At 42.9% G+C, this 17,386-nt stretch overlaps 3 protein-coding genes across 3 annotated transcripts; all 3 read right to left on the minus strand.

Moving 5' to 3' along the window:
* Positions 1-2,988: 2,988 nt before the first annotated feature.
* Positions 2,989-6,305, minus strand: LOC109483511. The gene is made up of 5 exons (XM_019786542.1): positions 6,298-6,305; positions 5,708-5,775; positions 5,427-5,590; positions 4,650-4,798; positions 2,989-3,997 (listed from the first exon to the last, which is right to left on the minus strand). The coding sequence occupies exons 1-5, from the start codon at positions 6,303-6,305 to the stop codon at positions 3,889-3,891; spliced, it is 498 nt and encodes a 165-aa protein (XP_019642101.1). The 3' UTR covers positions 2,989-3,888.
* A 1,037-nt stretch (positions 6,306-7,342) lies between these two features.
* On the minus strand, positions 7,343-11,262 carry LOC109483620. The gene is made up of 5 exons (XM_019786659.1): positions 11,143-11,262; positions 10,461-10,547; positions 9,285-9,445; positions 8,773-8,936; positions 7,343-8,222 (listed from the first exon to the last, which is right to left on the minus strand). The coding sequence occupies exons 2-5, from the start codon at positions 10,501-10,503 to the stop codon at positions 8,114-8,116; spliced, it is 477 nt and encodes a 158-aa protein (XP_019642218.1). The 5' UTR covers positions 10,504-10,547; positions 11,143-11,262; the 3' UTR covers positions 7,343-8,113.
* An 883-nt stretch (positions 11,263-12,145) lies between these two features.
* LOC109483616 lies at positions 12,146-16,340 on the minus strand. The gene is made up of 5 exons (XM_019786653.1): positions 16,307-16,340; positions 15,030-15,115; positions 14,102-14,259; positions 13,359-13,519; positions 12,146-12,582 (listed from the first exon to the last, which is right to left on the minus strand). Exons 2-5 carry the CDS (start codon positions 15,070-15,072, stop codon positions 12,474-12,476), a joined length of 471 nt encoding a protein of 156 aa, XP_019642212.1. The 5' UTR covers positions 15,073-15,115; positions 16,307-16,340; the 3' UTR covers positions 12,146-12,473.
* Between the last annotated feature and the right edge of the window lie 1,046 nt (positions 16,341-17,386).

Consider the following 17,386-nt stretch of genomic DNA (forward strand, 5'->3'; position numbering starts at 1 on the left):
AAGGTCTCACTGTCCTGTTCAGAGTTTTGTGAAGGCGCAGGAAAGTGTCTTCAGACTAAGTTCGGGTTAGTGTGAGGTGGTGGAACTCACTCGCCAGTCAGGCACGATGACGTCAGCCGGGGTCTGTTCCATTTTCTGTTGTGGTGGCGAGCATGGTTCGCAACTAGAAGGTCAAGGATTTAATATTTAGCTGAGATGCTGAAATTTTCAAGTACACTTAAATTAGTGAATACAGGACATTTTTAGGTTTTAACAGAGCAATTGTAAGGATTATGAGTTTGTCACTATTTGTCTACTCTTACAATACATTTGGATATGCTTGATGCATTACCTTGTATATGCTTTACTTACAGAGTATGCTGTGTTGAGTCTAACCCCTGCCTGACACACAGTTGTGAAAGGCTGACTGAGTCCTCCCCCGTCTTTCCCTCATGTAGTACCGTCTTACTCAAAACGTCAGTTCCGAGAGTCTCCCGCATGTCTCGAATGTAGTCCACCGCGGCACGAAGGATCCCAACCTTAGCACACGGGCAAGAAACAGTGTTCAGTAGAGTTTGCATGGTATACAATAGACAGGTATAAACACAGCTTCATGTGAGACACAGGTACAGCAATAGATACAGGTATACATACAGGTAAAGATATAGGTGCAGGTACAGATAAGATACAGCAAAAGACACACGTACAGCCATATATACATAGATAGATAGATACAAGTACAGAATATGATATAGATATAGGAACAGATACAAGTACGGGTATAGATATAGGAACAGATTGATACAAGTACAGGTACAGGTAGGTACAGATAAAACAGCTATAGACAGATATAACCTGTAGCGTTACAAATATACAGATACCTTGGTCAGCCTGTCGTGTCCCCTGCCCCGGTTGGGGAAGGGCAGCTCCCGTACCGAGGGGACCAGCCGCTTCAGGCGGGACAGTGCGGCGTTCAGCTCCGCCACGCGCTGCCGCTCTCTCCGCCGCTTGTAGGACCTGTTAGACCACCCCAGCAGCTCAGCTTCCCCGTAGTAAGGTTCCGGCATGGCTTTGCTTCGTACACAGTCCTTGTAGTTATTAAACGGGACATGAAAGACATGGACATAGATATTACATGGGAGACACTAGCAACAAACAGAACACTCTGGAGACAGGAAGTTAAGAAGGGCTTACATCGGGGGGAAGAAAAGCAGAGACTCGCATCAGAACTGAGACGCTTTAAGCGCAAAACCAAGAATAAGTACAGGGTGTAGATGAAGTACTTCATGGTCTTTTAAGACCGACGAATGCCTACTCTAGTAGGATACGGGAGTTTTCTTTTACACAGTGGTGAACCAAAATTTCTCACCTAAGTGCTGACGTTTCGGTGTCTATCAGACACCTTCTCCAGAGCTTCCTCAGTCCTTGTAGTAAGACAGTAGCAAGGTCTCGAATATTTGGTGTTGTAGGTTTTCTAACGGTTTTGATGCCGGAGAATTTTCAAGCAGACTGTGAGAGAACCAATTGCAACCGCCGACAGGGATCTAAAACAGTCTAACTTCTTTAAGAAGACAGTTGAATTTTACAGGACACTTGTACGACTGCCTTAAGAATGGTTTTAATCGTGCAACGAATGCAAGACGTTATAGTGAACTTGCCCTAACTCTAACTGTGTGGATTGAAAAATGCTGATGAAGCATATTGCTAGCAGAAGTAGCAGAGTAGTGCCTACGAAAATCGACAACAAAATGTGACCTTTGACAGCAAAAGGATGACAGGATTTTTGACAATTTTGAAAACAACCACCTGTGAACTATTACTGCGGCCTCACTTTTCAAACAAAAATATACTTTTGAAAATCAACAGCAATTTTGGGGAAATCCAGTCAACACTCAGCGAGTTGAAAACACAATTCTCTGAAAGCATATTTCCTCTTGAGCAACTGGAATTCTATTAATACAGCGACGGGAAAATAAGATTATAATTATTAGTTTCAGAAAAACATCTCATGTCAAACGTTGAAGTTTGCATCGTCTGACAGGTCTCAGGGCCACACAGACGTGAGCTGAAAACTTCCCGCCTTGATTTGAAGGTCGCAGGTTATCGGGAAGTCATGTAGCAATTAACGAGAAGGCTGTGCGCGGTAGCATGAGTGAGTTAACAAGGGGGTGGGGTTTGAAGAAAGTTTGATGCCCCTGAAACATTTACGATGTATGTGTATTTGGCAAGTCTTTTTGGCAATTCTTTGTTGCTTTTAATTTGACGATCTCATACCTTCCTACCAAGACATCTAAGCCGTCTTGAGTTATCGTGAGTGACGCACACACACACACAGGCACACACACATACACATACACACAAAGATAGAGAGACAGACACCCACACACAAAATGACGCTACCGAAAACACAAACCCTTATAATTAAACACGCGGACCACTTTGCCTTGCAGGTGGGCCTACTGCTTCCAACAACATTTGCCAGCCTAACGGCAATATACAAAAAAACTCTTGCAGGTGGTTATCCTTGGTAATGACAGACACGCGCGTAAGTACCCAGCACAGCCGCGCACAGGCAGCCGGGTTCTCTGTACGTGATGTACTGTGACTCGGGTTTAACTTTGTTTTGGACGCCTCGGGCGATATGGGAGGAAAATAATGAGCGGTCGTTTTCAATTGTGTACAGTGGTTTGGATACGCGTACAACTGTTTACACCAATAGTTAACGTATTTGAGGGCTCGCAACAAATCGTTGTCATTTCTCTTTCTTCTCACTTTGTCATAGTGACATTTGGACTTTCAGTGCAGGTGTAGTAGTGATCCTGCTTTTGGACCAAGAGGTTGTGAGTTCGAATCACATATAGCTACTCTCTGCCCCTCACTCTCTCTGTTACTTCATGTTATTTACTTTTTTCATATCCTTAAATTTGTTCAGTTCATCTTTTCACTCTATGTATGCAAATTCATCCGATTCATTTCAAGTAAAACAGCACAGACAAAGTATCCATTTAACCTTTTTATTCACCATGACAAAGCCAATACTAGCGATTTATTTATCAAAGCAACAACAACATCGTGGCGTGTGCACAGTGCAGGCAATTTCACGGACACGCGTTGTCATTATCACTCATAATGCTCATAATGCAGCAGTCTCCACTAGAATAACTACGTGGGCTGAAAAAATATAAAAATTTAGCCACACACGGACAATAATTTGCCAGGGAAGTTTGTCCAGTGTAGGACTGACTCCCGTGGCCAAATTATTCACACTATGCATGTTTGCCGAATGATACTATTCGTAAAACTTAAGAAAGGCCTGGTGGAGGCTAGCATGCGCAGTGCAGTGTCACTGTACCGTCGCTATAGTAGACTGAAATCTTCCACATGCCCTGTTCAACAATCCGAAGATCTCCCAAAGGACATGCTTCACAAGAAAGCGCGCCACATAGCGGTACGTGAGAGAACTGCTCGGAATTCAATACATCTAAGTTGCTCTTATGTATGAAGTTACTGTCTTGGAGTTGGAGGTTAACTAAACATTCCTAGAAACTGGTCAAAAAGGGCAGACTCGTTGCCAGAGGAGCTACTCGGTACCTTCGTTTGGGTTACATATTGACAACCCTTGATGTGGAACTCCACTAAGCTCCAAGCAGATTCGGTGACGTAAGGTGACTTTATGTTCGCCGCCTGTACCCATGGCATTGACTGCCTGTATTCAACGTAGGATACGGGCGGCCAATGGGTACAGGCCCTACCGAATCTGCTTGGAGATTAGTGGAGTCTACCCAGTCTAACTTCGCTGGCACATTGTTCACCCTATTCAAACAACTTCTGGGAATTTTCTAGCAGCCCAAGGGGCCTGATAGAGGCTATGCGACTAGCAGCCCCATGAGCATAATAGAGACAGGGGCATCAGTAGAACATGGCAACGGCGACCGGCAGCAGGGCCAGCACAGAGAACCCGTGCACTCCGGTTGCTCCGTTCAGTACTCCGGTCCGCTGGGCAAAGCCAGAGTTGCACCTGTCATGGGAAGGCAAAGAACGGTTAGAATACACCTGATTACTTCAGCATAATGAAAATAACTTTACAATAATAACTTGGTCCAGTATGTGTAATAGTCCTCAAATCACCACCAATCAGTCTGTCCCTTTAACTAGAGTTCATCCACCCATCCACCCATCCATCCATCCATCCATCCATCCACCCATCCATCCATCCATCCACCCATCCATCCATCCATCCATCCACCCATCCATCCATCCATCCATCCATCCATCCACCCATCCATCCATCCATCCATCCATCCATCCACCCATCCATCCATCCATCCATCCACCCATCCACCCATCCATCCATCCATCCATCCACCCATCCACCCATCCATCCATCCATCCATCCACCCATCCACCCATCCATCCATCCATCCATCCATCCATCCACCCATCCATCCATCCATCCATCCACCCATCCATCCACCCATCCATCCATCCATCCATCCATCCATCCACCCATCCATCCATCCATCCACCCATCCACCCATCCATCCATCCATCCATCCATCCATCCATCTATCCATCCATCCACCCATCCATCCATCCATCCATCCATCCATCCATCCATCCATCCATCCACTCACAAGTTACATAATATGCTACGTAATATAATGACAAACCTGTTCGTATTGCAGCACTTGATGCAGGTCCCGGTGCCGACGGCGTTGGCACAGGCACTGCTAACCTCAGAGTCACAGGTATCATCATCATCGTCCCAGCAGTCGCGCTCGACACCGTGGGCGTAGCCAAGGATAGTCTTGAGCTTGGTCTGTAAATGAGACAGACAGTCAGATATATAATGCCTATATGTAATCCTTGTGTTTCTAGATCAGACTGATGACGACAGTTCTCATAATATGCAAATAACAGAGTTCTTTGACACAAATTCCTTTATAACACATAAACGCTTTAATATTGATAATAACTACAGATAAATACATTTCTGTTCTTTCTTTACAAAATGCAGCATGGCAACAAATCATTTTACATAGGAGTGTCAAATATTACGTCTAGCTTTTCCTGTTTTAATTTATATATTTTTAATTGTGTTGTATGATAATCAATCGTTGTTTGATAATACTACAAGTGTTAAGACTTAACTGTTAGTGTCCTGTCCCGTGTATAATGGTACGGTCCAAAAAGGGGTCGGTTATTCTAATGACTTTTAATGTCGCTGCCTGATAAAATATGGGAAATGGAGCCTTCTGATTGGTCGATGCCTTCTGGCTATATGATAATATTATTTAATGTCTTGGGGTGGTGGGACTTCGGCGCAATGGTATAACTCACTGTGTTTATATCTATTAACTGTAGAAATGATGGGGATGGGTAGGGACGGGGGAGGGGAACAAACAGATGATCACAATGAGCAGTGCGCTTTACATCTTAATACTCACGAAGCATTTAGACGTAACGGGGCAGCCGGTGACGGTCGGCACAGTGGTGTTTGGGTCGTTGGCCTTTTCGAGACACGCGTTGGTCCCGGAAATAGAAGACGTGATAGAGTCGAACAGACCCGCGCTGCACTGAAAACAGCTGATGGTCGTCTGGCTCGCTGCGTCTGTAGAGAAGGGGAGGTAACGTCAAAGAAGAGATACATGTACAAGCTAAATAAAATTATATCAAACCCTCCATGAAATTTCCCAAGCTCACATGAAGCTTCCTATGACCTACCTACACACTAAATATCCTTCCAGGCCATATTTAGCTGACAACAAACAGACACGGGCAGGCCGAAAACAATTCCTCCATTTTTCAATGAGTTTGAAATGTCATTGAATCATTAGTAGGCGTTGCCGGGGTGAGAACGCAGGCAACCGTGTGATCCCATGGCCAGACACACAGCGTATGAGTCACCACTACACAGTGAACAGTGGTTCAACCGGTTCTGGCCTTCGGCTTATCTAATTACTAGTATACAGGCGTCCACTTGAACAGAAAAATAGCTGCTGTTTGATTTGTGGGATCTTGTGTGTGTTTTTGGTACTGATAATGCTACATTTCCACTGGATACCGTTGAACAACCAGAATTGGCTTTATATAATTATGTGTATGACCCATGACATGAACATAATCCACGACGTTGAGGTATAGTTTGAAAGACAACAAAACACACAAACCTGACGACTTCGACATTAACGCCTTTTCACTAACTAAAGCTTTCGACCGCTGATCTTTGACAGCCCCGTCAATGAATGTCATTAATAAATAGCAACTGTTTAAAACGTCTTATGTGACAATGTTTTTACGGTGTTTTGCTAATCATACCTTAACATTGTACATCATATTCCATTTACAAAATCAGGGGTCATGTAATCTAATGTTGGTCGCCGCCCAGTGGAAAGGGAACTTAAATATGGTTGCACAACAGTCGTCGTCTCAGTAGAAAGTGATCGGATAATATTTAAAAACTCACATGCAGCGAAACTCAGTACCACGGCCACGAGCAGAAGCTTCATGTTGTAGGTTGCTCGGTTGACGAGTTTGAACCGGTGTCTTCTCAACTGTAAAACATTCCAAGCAAACCGCCATTTTGTAAATCACTGCGTTTGAGAGATCTCTAGCTTTAGTACAGCAATACTAGTAAACATGCGTGCTTTAGTCTGGGGTACGTTGCATTGGAGATCTTTTAGGCCCTTTAGAACGGTCATATATATGGCGACGTGAATATGTTAGAAGACGTTACCGTTTAAAGTGATTATCAAGGAAACTACATGTTTTGGGGTCGCATTATTTTACTCCGTTCGCGCGGTTTAATTCAAAAGAATAGGGTTGTGAAGGCTACAGCATGATTTTCAATCCCACCTGCGCTTTTAATTCATAATTAACTTTTTAAGTTTCAAGGTATCTAGACTTGAACGACATTTGTTCGTTTCTGGGACTTACCTTAATCAGACTGGTGTGTTCTCCGTCCGCTGTTAACAGCTAAGTACGCCCCTTTGGACGGAACCTGGGTAAGGCCACACCTCAACTAAACGCTGGGTAATTATGAACCTGCCAATGTTATCTTAAAACACAGCCTACACGAGTTGGCAAAGTCTTGTCAGAAAGACGTTACCGCGTTTAGACGTAGATGTAGTAGGAAACATAGACGCTAGATAGTCCCGTAAAATTGCATGATCTTTAAGATTTCACATTAAGGTAGTGTACCCCCGACTTAACATTGGCATATGTACGAGTAACTTATGCGTGGTCATACGTCACAACATTGTTGGTCTGAATAGGTAAGGCCAATAACCGGTTTTCCGGCATAGCCGAGTCTAACCCTTTCGCCCTTTATATTTGTAAACGACGCAAAACAACACAGAGAGTGTCTGTGTAACCATTTTATTCCCCATGGCAAATTCAAGCGTTTTTGATCAAAGCATTAACAACATCATGGTCGTGTGCACAGTGTAGGCAATTTCACGGCAACACGTTGTTATAGCGACATTATTGAGCTCATAATTCAGTAATCTCAACCAGACTAGCAACGCGGGATCAAAACAGTAAAATTTAGCTAAATAGGGGGAATAATTTGCCATTGAACTTTGCACACTGTAGGGTAACTTTAGTATACGCTTCAGGCTGGCTCTTCTGGCCAATTATTCCCATTATATTTGCCGAATTTTACTGTCCATAATCCCTTGTGCAGGCCTGGTGGGGGCTAGCATGCTAGCAGTGCAGTGTCACTGTACCGTCGCTATAGTAGACTGAAATCTTCCACATGCCCTGTTCAACAATCCGAAGATCTCCCAAAGAACATGCTTCACTAGAAAGCGAGCCACATAGCGGTACGGGGGTGAACTGCGTATTCATTATTTCATTTAAGCTGGTGTATAAAGTTTTAAGATTGTCTTGGAATTTCGCCGATGCTCTAGCTGCGCTTATGTGTGAAGTTACTGTCTTGGAAGTTGACTGAAAATTCTTAGAAACTGGTCAAATGGGGAAACTTTCTTGCCAGAGAAGTCAGCCATTGGCAACACATTGGCAACCTTTGGTGTGGAACTGTACGCAGTCTAACTTCGCTGGCACATTGTTCACCCTATTCAAACACTTTCTAGGAATTTCTAGCATTCCAAGGAGTCTTATGGGGACTCAAGCTTTAGAGAAACATGGCGACAGCGACTGGTAGCAGGGCCAGCACAGAAAAGATGTGAGTCCCGGTCACTCCGTTTTTCACTCCATCGAGCTGCGCGAAGTTCGCGTTACACCTGTAAAAAAGCAACAACAACAGAAAACAACGTGTAAGAGATCATCCAACTTCATTTCTCACTGGAAAAATTCCATTCAGATCAGACAGGGACGTCAGTAGTCGAAACATTCGGATTCTGGGTCAACATTCCTAGCCACGAGGCTACTTTTAATACCACTCAAGACCAAAGTGCCACTTAATTACATAAGAGTATTTGTATTTGTATAGCCAGTATAACCGCCCTTCGGCGCAGGCACGTGACGCGGCGGCAGCTGACTACATTACACCGATCGACATGTTACACCTAACCCTTGAACATCTAACTCTACACATTGTTTAAAGCTATCCAATGATAATACCCCTACTGTACTTAGTGACAGTGAGTTCCACTCCGCGATAGAATGAGTTTTTGGACAACTCAATTTGTCAATCCTTCGTTGATAACCCTGGTACTTGAAGGCATGACTATTTCTTGTTCTTTTCTGGGCTGGTATTAGCTACTTAGTAGTTAGTACGTCCACCATGCAGTTTATTAGTCATTTTGTACAGCATGCATATTCTAGACCTACTTGTTGGTGTTGCAGCATTTGAAGCAGGTGTTGGTGTAGGGAAATGAGTTACAGGAACTCTTCTGTGCCTCGTCGCAGTTGTTGTCGTCTCCCTTGTCGTCATAGTTGGTCCAGCAGCCCCGCTCGATGCTGTAGGCGTACTTCGCAATTGTCCGGATCTTGGTCTGAAAAGGAGTGGTAATATGGGTTTTAATTAGAGCTGTGTACGATCTGTATGATATTGATACATAAAGATTAGCACCTTTGAATCAGTATTTCATACTCTGGGCATTTAAAACAGCAGAAACAAGCCCCAAGATTAGTCCTTTATTTCTTGGTAGTACCCTAAAAATCAATCCAGGTTCTTCCAGTAACCGTTTTTCGTCAGAATTTGGGGCAATTTTGCTCCATGAATGTCGATATACTTTGGGACACTAACGGTTGTTTCAACTCTCCACTCTGGTTTCCAAGCCCTGAAAACTGCATTGGATGTCCTTAACTGAGTGCGTTCTATACCCCCAGGACATACTTACGTAGCACTTAGCCGTTTTTGCACACGTGATGGTCTGCACAGTGGAGTTGGCATCGTTCGCGCCCCTGAGACATGGGTTATTCCCAGTTATACCGCCCAGGATGGAGTCACCAACACCCGCTTTACACGTAAAACAATTCACCATCTCCTGACTCGCTGCGTCTGTAAATAACGTCAAAGGAGACATATAGAACGACCCGAATGGAACGCATCGAACCCCCTGTTCTATTTCGAACACCTATTTCGAACACCCGTGTTCGTAAAATCGCGCTGATTTTGACGGAAGTGTTCGAAATGGAACAGGTGGTCCGATGTGTTCGATCCGGATCGGTCTATTAATATAGAGGCTAAAAACATAGGTTTAGGGAGCTAAAACGTTTAAACTTAAATCAAACCCACTTTTGGAATGAAAAACAACAAAAAGCTGTGGAGTCATCAGAATATGTTGGACCTATCCTGGGGTGAAAATTTAGAGCTTATGTAAATATTGTTCTTTTATATTACATGTATTTTTATTTCGGCTATTCATGATGGAGATAAGGTTGTAATCATTTTCACTGATGATCTTCTATATCCAAATTATGAGATAAACCGAAGACAATACAAAAGGAGGTAAAAAATGTCAATGAATAATTTATAGGCGTTTCCTGCGTGAGAAAAGAGGCCATCTGTGCACACAGCACACATGTCTGAGTCACCACACCACGGCAGTACAACCGGTACTGGCCTTCGGCTTTGTCTTACTAGTAATTACCAAGGCGTCCTTTTGGACAGAAAAATAGCTGTTGTTGGATGTTCATGTCTTGCGTGTGCTTTTGGCACTGTTAGCGCTACCTTTCAATTAGATGGAAAACGTTGAGCGATTAAAATTAAATATTTATGACCTATGACTAGCAATTGGATATGATATATAATAAAGACGTATGGGTTGAAAGAAAACAGAACTTACGTCCTGAACACTGAACCCTCTTTCCACTAGCGGTGGCGACCGCTTATTGAAAAGGAACACATCTCTCAACGAATTACATGGATAAGGAACGATTTTTTTTTGTATTTTGCTAATCATACATTAACATCATATCCCAATTACAAAATAAAGGGTGACACAAGTCCAATTTTGGTTGCACAACGCTCACCGCCTCAGTGAAAAGTGATCGAATAAGATGAAAAAACTCACATGCGGCGAAACTCAGGATCACGGCCACGACCAGAAGCTTCATGTTGTAGGTTTTGGCTTGACGAGTTTGAACCGGTGTGTTCCCAACTGTAAAACATTCAAGCCGCCATTTTGTAAATCACTGCGTTTGAACAAAAAAGGCGTTGGTTTGAGAGATCTCCAGAGCAGCACTCCCAGATATACGCACAGTTGAGGTATAAAACAGTACTTTTTATGTTAGGATGTTGCATTGGATGTCCTTTAGACGCTTTAGACTGGATAAAATATCTTTATGTCGGCGGATAAAATGTTCTTATGGTAGCAGATAAAGCGATCTACTTATGGCGTCAGGTAATATGGTGGCTTTAAACGTTACGGCTTATATAGCGACTATCAATAAAACTACGCCCTGTTCCTGAGTCTAAATTTCCAGGTATCAGGCAGCTTATCGCAAAACGTTAAGTTGACATCCTGGACTTTTAACGTTGTCCTATTCGCCAGCATACCTACCAAGGACGACTGCAACTCGACACTGAGTGCGCCACTTCGTATTGTTCTCTTTTCGCTGGGAAAACAACAGCTAAATCGATAGATATCCGCCAAAGTTGCTTTGAACAGACTGCAACATGTCTTACAACCCTACCTGCGCTTTTCCTACGTTTCTAGGCATGATTCTATGCTTCTATTCGTTTCTGGGACTTACCTTAGTCAGACTGGTGTGTTCTCCGCCCGCTGTGTACAGCTAAGTGCGCCCGTTTGCACAAAATCCGGACAAGGCCACGCCTAGACTACACACGGGTCGTTAAACATCTATCGTGGGACACCTGGTTATGGACCAGTCAATGTTATCCATGGCACATGTCCTTAACAAGTCGGCCTCGTCTTGTCACAAAAACGTTACCGCGTTTAGACAGTAAATGATAGGAAACACAGACGATATCCAACTCTTATTGCACTCATATTTTAAGATTTTAAAAAGAAGTTAAGGTACTGTATCCCGAGACTTCACATTGGCATATGTACGAGTAACCCACGTGTTACTATACGTCACCACATTTGTGTTCTGTCTAGTTAAGGCCAAAAACCGGTTTTGTTACATTGTCGAGTCGTATTTTGACAACAATCGCGGTGTTTTTGAGAGAAGGTACGTGACAAGAGGAAGTGTTACAAGAGGATGTGTGACAAGAGGAAGTGTTTTGTATTCGACTCTTTGTAAATCAAAGAAATTCTTGCTTCATGAGGCATAGCCAGAAAAAAGGGAACCACAATGTATACACTTTTTACTTCACCCCGTGGAATTGAAGAATTGTTTGTGACTGTCTCTCTCTCTCTCCCTCCCTCCCCCTCTCTCTCTCTCCTCCTCTCTCTCTCTCTCTCACACACACACACACACACACACTCACACACACACACACACACACACGCACTAACACTTGCTGGGTAAACTAAAACAGAACGTCACACACTACAAGGATCTTTATTCCAGATTTTGATTAACAAGTATCTACTATGTTAGATAGCTGTACGGCTATTCGTGCATGGGTGTCTTTCACATGTTCGTTGTTCAACGATCGCCAGATCTCCCGACAAACATACGTCATCAGACAGTGCAGCACTGCCGCCTAACGATACTGACGTGTATGTCATAGTTTTATCGAAATAAAAAAAATGCTATGTGATTGTATAGTATAAATATCATATGAGAAAGAGAAAAATCAGTTGTAAGTTACGAACCTCCACCCCGACCAAGTTTAAAATTACAAAAACGTATAAAATCATGATATTTAGAGCATAATCATTTATATCTTTGACTTTACTGTTAACATTTTTTTCTTTGTAGCAGACATTAATTCCAGACTTACATACTTATTATGATACGTTAAGTTTTATATCTACAAACTACGTGATTATGAGCCAATCACTTTTTCAAACAATTCTTATTCTGAACATCAACACCTGAGATTCAGAAGTACACACCACACGTACTTCATGTACAACTGATTCTGTGGTGTGGCTCGGGTTGCGCATGCGCATTTACAACAGCATTGCCATGGCAACGGGCAGAAGCGCCAGCACTGACACCACGTGACTCCCGCTGACTCCGTTCTTAACCCCGGCCAGCTGGGCGAAGTTCTGGTTACACCTGCGAATGAGACAAGAAAGATATTAACGATCGGCGATAATATTTGAGAGCTTGGTCAACTCAGCTTCTAAAGGGCACTTGATAGTGGCTGTTGTGTCGGGACCAACGTGTTCTTTATCCAGAATAATGCTTTGGCATGGTTCTGGATAGCCCATGCGTATCCAGAGCCGTGGTTTATCCAGAACCATATGAGTAGGCACGCGTCTCCAAACTACTGCTCTACTTATTAACACATTCATATACTAGTACATGTACATCGTGGCAAGCATCTCCAACTCTGTCCTGCCACATAATGCAACTCCACAGGGTTGCTACAGCACCAGTTACCATGGTGACAGACGTCTGGGCCAGGTCATTGACCTTATGTGTTTGAAGGAGAGAAACTGAGCGAAAACAATATGTGCGAAGGCAAACATAACAAGACTGGCAATGAAAACATACATTGCCATGGCGACGGTGGTTGCTGTTAGGGTTATTGTTTGCATGGCACTGCCATCATATCATGATTTTGAGGAAGACTTGGTATCTGTTAAGTCTAGATAGATACAGTGTATTCCTCCCCTACAGTGTATAGTGAACGGGCAGACAGGTCTTCTCAAGGGTTCCAGGAATGTGGGCATAGATGTGGGTCAGAGAAATGCCTGTGGACATTCCGCATGCCTGTGGACAAAATGCCTGTACAATTCCTAGAATTCTTGCGAATTGCACACAATACTGTACCATTAGGCTCCTCCCTGAGACGTTGCCAAAAAAAAGGGAAAAATAACGGATCATACCGGTTGGTGTTGCAGCACTTGAAGCAGGTTCCGGTCTTCAGCAGTCCATTGCAGCCGTCCTCTTCCTTCTCGGTGCAGGTGTCCTCGCCCTTGTCGTCATAGTTGGCATAGCAACCCCGCTCGATGGAGAAGGCGTACTGGGCAACGGTCCGGATCTTGGTCTGCAGTAGGGTGGGGGGAGGGGGGGGGTACGGTTAGAATCGGTCAGATCTTTGGGTACTCGCACAATCTCCAAGCAGAGTGGCAAAACACAGTATCAAATTGGCCAGGCAGTATCCATTGGCCAGATACATGTAGGTGGAGTATGGACCCTCTCTGGCGAATGGATACTGCCTGGCCAATTTGATACTGGGTTTTACCATCCTAGGATCTGCTAGCATCCTAGGATCCTAGAGACTAATACTCGCCATCATCCAGTAGTGACGACCGGCCCTGCCCATTGAGGAGCCGCATTGTATCCAGAACCGTCACTCTGTTAGTATGCCTGGATGGGTTAGGGTTAGGATCTGGCACGGTTCTGGATAGTCTGTATCGTTCACCACAAGTTCAATGCAAAAAAATGAACCACTCTTTTAACAACAAAACAATGCTCGCAATGCTTTATCACAGCACCTTATATAGAACATTTTAGACATTGTCCGACTTAATGTGTATTAACAGATCTACAGCAATAGTACACTGGTATTAGTATATAGTACCCTGTAAGGTTTAATCTTACACATAGCCATTCGTGCTGTACTTACGTAGCACTTGGTGGCAGCAGGGCAGGTGGCAGTCTGGATGGTACTGTTTTGGTTATTGGCCATCTTCAGACACGGGTTATCACCGGTGATGCCGCCAATAACCGAGTCCACAACGTTCGTCTTGCACTGGAAACAGTTGATGGTCTGACTGGCTGCGTCTGTGGTAAAAAAAAGATAGTTCTTACTTAGAATTTATTCTTCTATGAACACTAGCCTTTTGAGCTAAAGGGCATCGGGATAGAGACAAAGACTTAGGGGCTCAGACACATGAGGAAATCAGAGTTGTCCAGCAATCTCGGTCAGTGGCCAGTCTCTATAATCTTCTAGTTCATATATACTGTTTGCCGACCCTTCTCGGTTTTTGTCTGTACATGTAGTTCATTTTGGATCTCCCCAAATGAACTACAGAAAAGAAATAGTTCCAATTTGCACAATTCGTTTCTAATGATGACAATGATGTACATGTTTATCTAGGACCACACATGATGATGAAAATTCATCTTTCCTCAAGTCATCTTTATCATGATTTACTTCATGTGGGATCGACCCACTTTCTGGTGCTTTTCAGGAATTGTTCTAGCCGCATGGTGCCTCTGATGCACAGACCAGTCCAACTGGTCCTTGTGACGTCACTTGTAGCCATGGCAACGATACTGACGTAATCGTGTTTAATCCTATTTGTCTATAACCACCTGTTTTTCTCTCGGTAATAATGACTCAATGACCATTATTTGACTACCGGTTGGACCAGTCAACCTGCAATTTGCATTTCAGGACGAACACAGTAAAACAATTTTCTATGCGGCAACTTTACGTAATTACGGTGTTGTCTACTATAAAATGAGAAACTAATTGGTCAGAGTTAAGACTACTTCCTTCTTTTCTTTTCTTTTCTTTGAACCGAAAGACGACGAAACTTGTTACTTACATGCAGCGAATCCCAAAAGAACGACGATGGCCAGAGTCTTCATGTTGTGTTGGTGAGTCGTAGGTCTTCCGTCAGTAATTCAGATAACCTGTACAACACAGAGGAGAAATCATCGTACACAGCACGTTATACGGCTTATGTTCAACATTCTGGATGGAGAACGTTCAGCGATTCAAAATTGAATTTGTACCACATGTGACTATCAATTAAACAATGTACACAATACTAAATTAAATTCAACAGTGTACCTGCGTTGAAGAGAAAAAAACGTAAAACTTCATAATGCAAGGAATTTTTCGGTAATTAGGTAGATATCCACTAAGTTACCATTGCAGTGTTTCTATTATCACTAAAATTATGTCAAGAAGTTGCAATGGCAAAAGAGTGGCATTTTTCTGGAAAAAGTCTGAAAAGTCAGGAAAGTTTTCGTCATTTTATAGGACAAAGAATGACCAGTACAACTTTGTAATGGAACAGATTTTCCAACAAATAAGTAGACATTCCTACAATGGCAATGCACAGTGTTCTCAATCAAATTTAGGTCAAGGATTTGTGATTACAATGGCACAAAAATGTCACAAATCAAGAAAGGTTTTGACATGATTAACGAGATAAGAATTTAGTAGAGTCACTTTGGCATCAGGACGCTTGAAAATCCATCATGTATGGTTTTTCCCAACATCATTTTCCACACACAAACAATTGTCTGATTTGTCACCAAGACAACATAACAGACAAAATGTGTCAAGTGACCTGATTCCAAATTCGTGCAAAACATATCAATGCAGGTTGTTCTTACCAGGGACATTTTGAACATTTCAAACTAATTTTTCTATGTGTTGAAATAAGCCAAGTCGGTATGTAACGGTAGGTTTAGATGCTTAGTCCACAATTATTCAAGTAAAGTGAACAAGCATACTTTTAACCCACGACTTCTGAAATTTGTAAAGCTTCTCAAACCTTCTCAAAGCTGAGTGACCTGATTCTAAACCAGAACAATCCAAGGGTGTTTCTTCTTATCAGAATCATTCTTAACATTTCAAAACTAATTTTTGTGTGTGTGATGAAATAAGAAAAAAAAACATAGGAATAAACCCAGTTGGTGAATAAGGCGTGGCTTCATCCGCTCTACTAAAAATAGTCGAGAAAAGCTTTAAAAGCGGCTAGGACGAAAAAGGATGAAGCCGCTTGGATTCAAAGCAATGCTACTCACGCATATCGAAGTAGAAGTCTTTTCCTGCGGCTTGTTACGGGAAATTGTATCAGGTGTTGGACTTACCTTGAGAGTGGACCTTCTCTGCTGTCGGTATGCAGGAAAATGAGTCCAGCACTCACCTTTTTCAGACTACACCTGCCTCGACGGGCAATTATCTTGGCTCATTGGCAATTATCTTGGCTCATTTGCATACACCTATCAGGAGTAAGAGAAGGGGCAGACTACATTGTACACCTGCATCAATGGGCAATTATATGGACATATTTGCATGAATCTAAGGGACAAGAAAAGGGGACATGTCTTTCTAGTATTCCCTTCCGTTGTCTGTATCACTCTGTATCTACACAGCCGGTAGAACTTTGGTTGGTATAACACACCAGCTTCGCAGGCACGTGGCGCGGCGGCAACTCGTTGTACTAATGTACATCGAATGACCTGTTATAATGTAACCATTGACTAATGAAATCTGTAGTGGAACAGGCATTTATTAGATGCTTGAGTAACAGTTCCCTTGTGTATTTCATTGTCTAACCTTCGTCGACGTTACTCGTTATGTAAAATAGTAGTTGTACAAAAATGACTTCGTGAGTTAAACGTATTGCCAATAGCCCGTATTCCCACACTTTGGACTACATTGATTGACTCTGGTGGAAATGGGTCAGACCTACCCACATGGGACGGCTGTGAGTCACGCAAAGGTGTGGCAAAGGTGACAGGACAATAGAAGCAGCACTGTACCAACCGGTTTCTACTCGTTATGGCGTAACTGAAGAAAGAGGATGAAAAAATCCCAAAGGTTTTCAGAGATTAACAGATTAACGGAACTATATGTACATGTATGACTATGATAAATCCTGCTGTCTTGTTCTTAACATGATTCACACGAACAACGTAATATACACAGGGAAATATGTTTATTGTCTACATTGTACATGAGGCTGTGTAGGATGCCCTAGTTTTACTGCAATTATCCATAATGCATCACATATGGCATAGCACAGAAGACACTATACAAAGACAAATAAGACAACGGAATGTTCAGTTAGAAGAAAACACATCTGTGTCACTGCAAGACACCTACCAAGTTATTACTAAAATCTTCCTATTAGAGTAAATGGTTATAATCTTTGTAGTGCAACAT

This window comes from Branchiostoma belcheri, unplaced genomic scaffold, assembly GCF_001625305.1.
Source record: "Branchiostoma belcheri isolate BF01 breed outbred unplaced genomic scaffold, Haploidv18h27 scaffold65, whole genome shotgun sequence".
In the NCBI taxonomy this organism is placed as follows: Eukaryota; Metazoa; Chordata; class Leptocardii; order Amphioxiformes; family Branchiostomatidae; genus Branchiostoma; species Branchiostoma belcheri.

Bases quoted from the DNA above. Each gene is read 5' to 3' on its own strand.
- LOC109483620 (XM_019786659.1), bottom strand. From the start codon at position 10,503: ATGAAGCTTCTGGTCGTGGCCGTGATCCTGAGTTTCGCCGCAT. The intron at 9,446-10,460 runs GTGAGTTTTTTC...CGTTATTTACAG, and splicing joins GATCCTGAGTTTCGCCGCAT to ACGCAGCGAGTCAGGAGATG. The intron at 8,937-9,284 runs GTAAGTATGTCC...ACTCCTTTTCAG, and splicing joins CAAAAACGGCTAAGTGCTAC to ACCAAGATCCGGACAATTGC.
- LOC109483616 (XM_019786653.1), bottom strand. From the start codon at position 15,072: ATGAAGACTCTGGCCATCGTCGTTCTTTTGGGATTCGCTGCAT. The intron at 13,520-14,101 runs GTAAGTACAGCA...ACCCTACTGCAG, and splicing joins CTGCTGCCACCAAGTGCTAC to ACCAAGATCCGGACCGTTGC. The intron at 12,583-13,358 runs GTATGATCCGTT...TCTCATTCGCAG, and splicing joins AAGTGCTGCAACACCAACCG to GTGTAACCAGAACTTCGCCC.
- LOC109483511 (XM_019786542.1), bottom strand. The intron at 5,591-5,707 runs GTAGGTAGGTCA...CCTTCTCTACAG, and splicing joins CCTGGAAGGATATTTAGTGT to ACGCAGCGAGCCAGACGACC. The intron at 4,799-5,426 runs GTGAGTATTAAG...TCTCATTTACAG, and splicing joins CCGTTACGTCTAAATGCTTC to ACCAAGCTCAAGACTATCCT.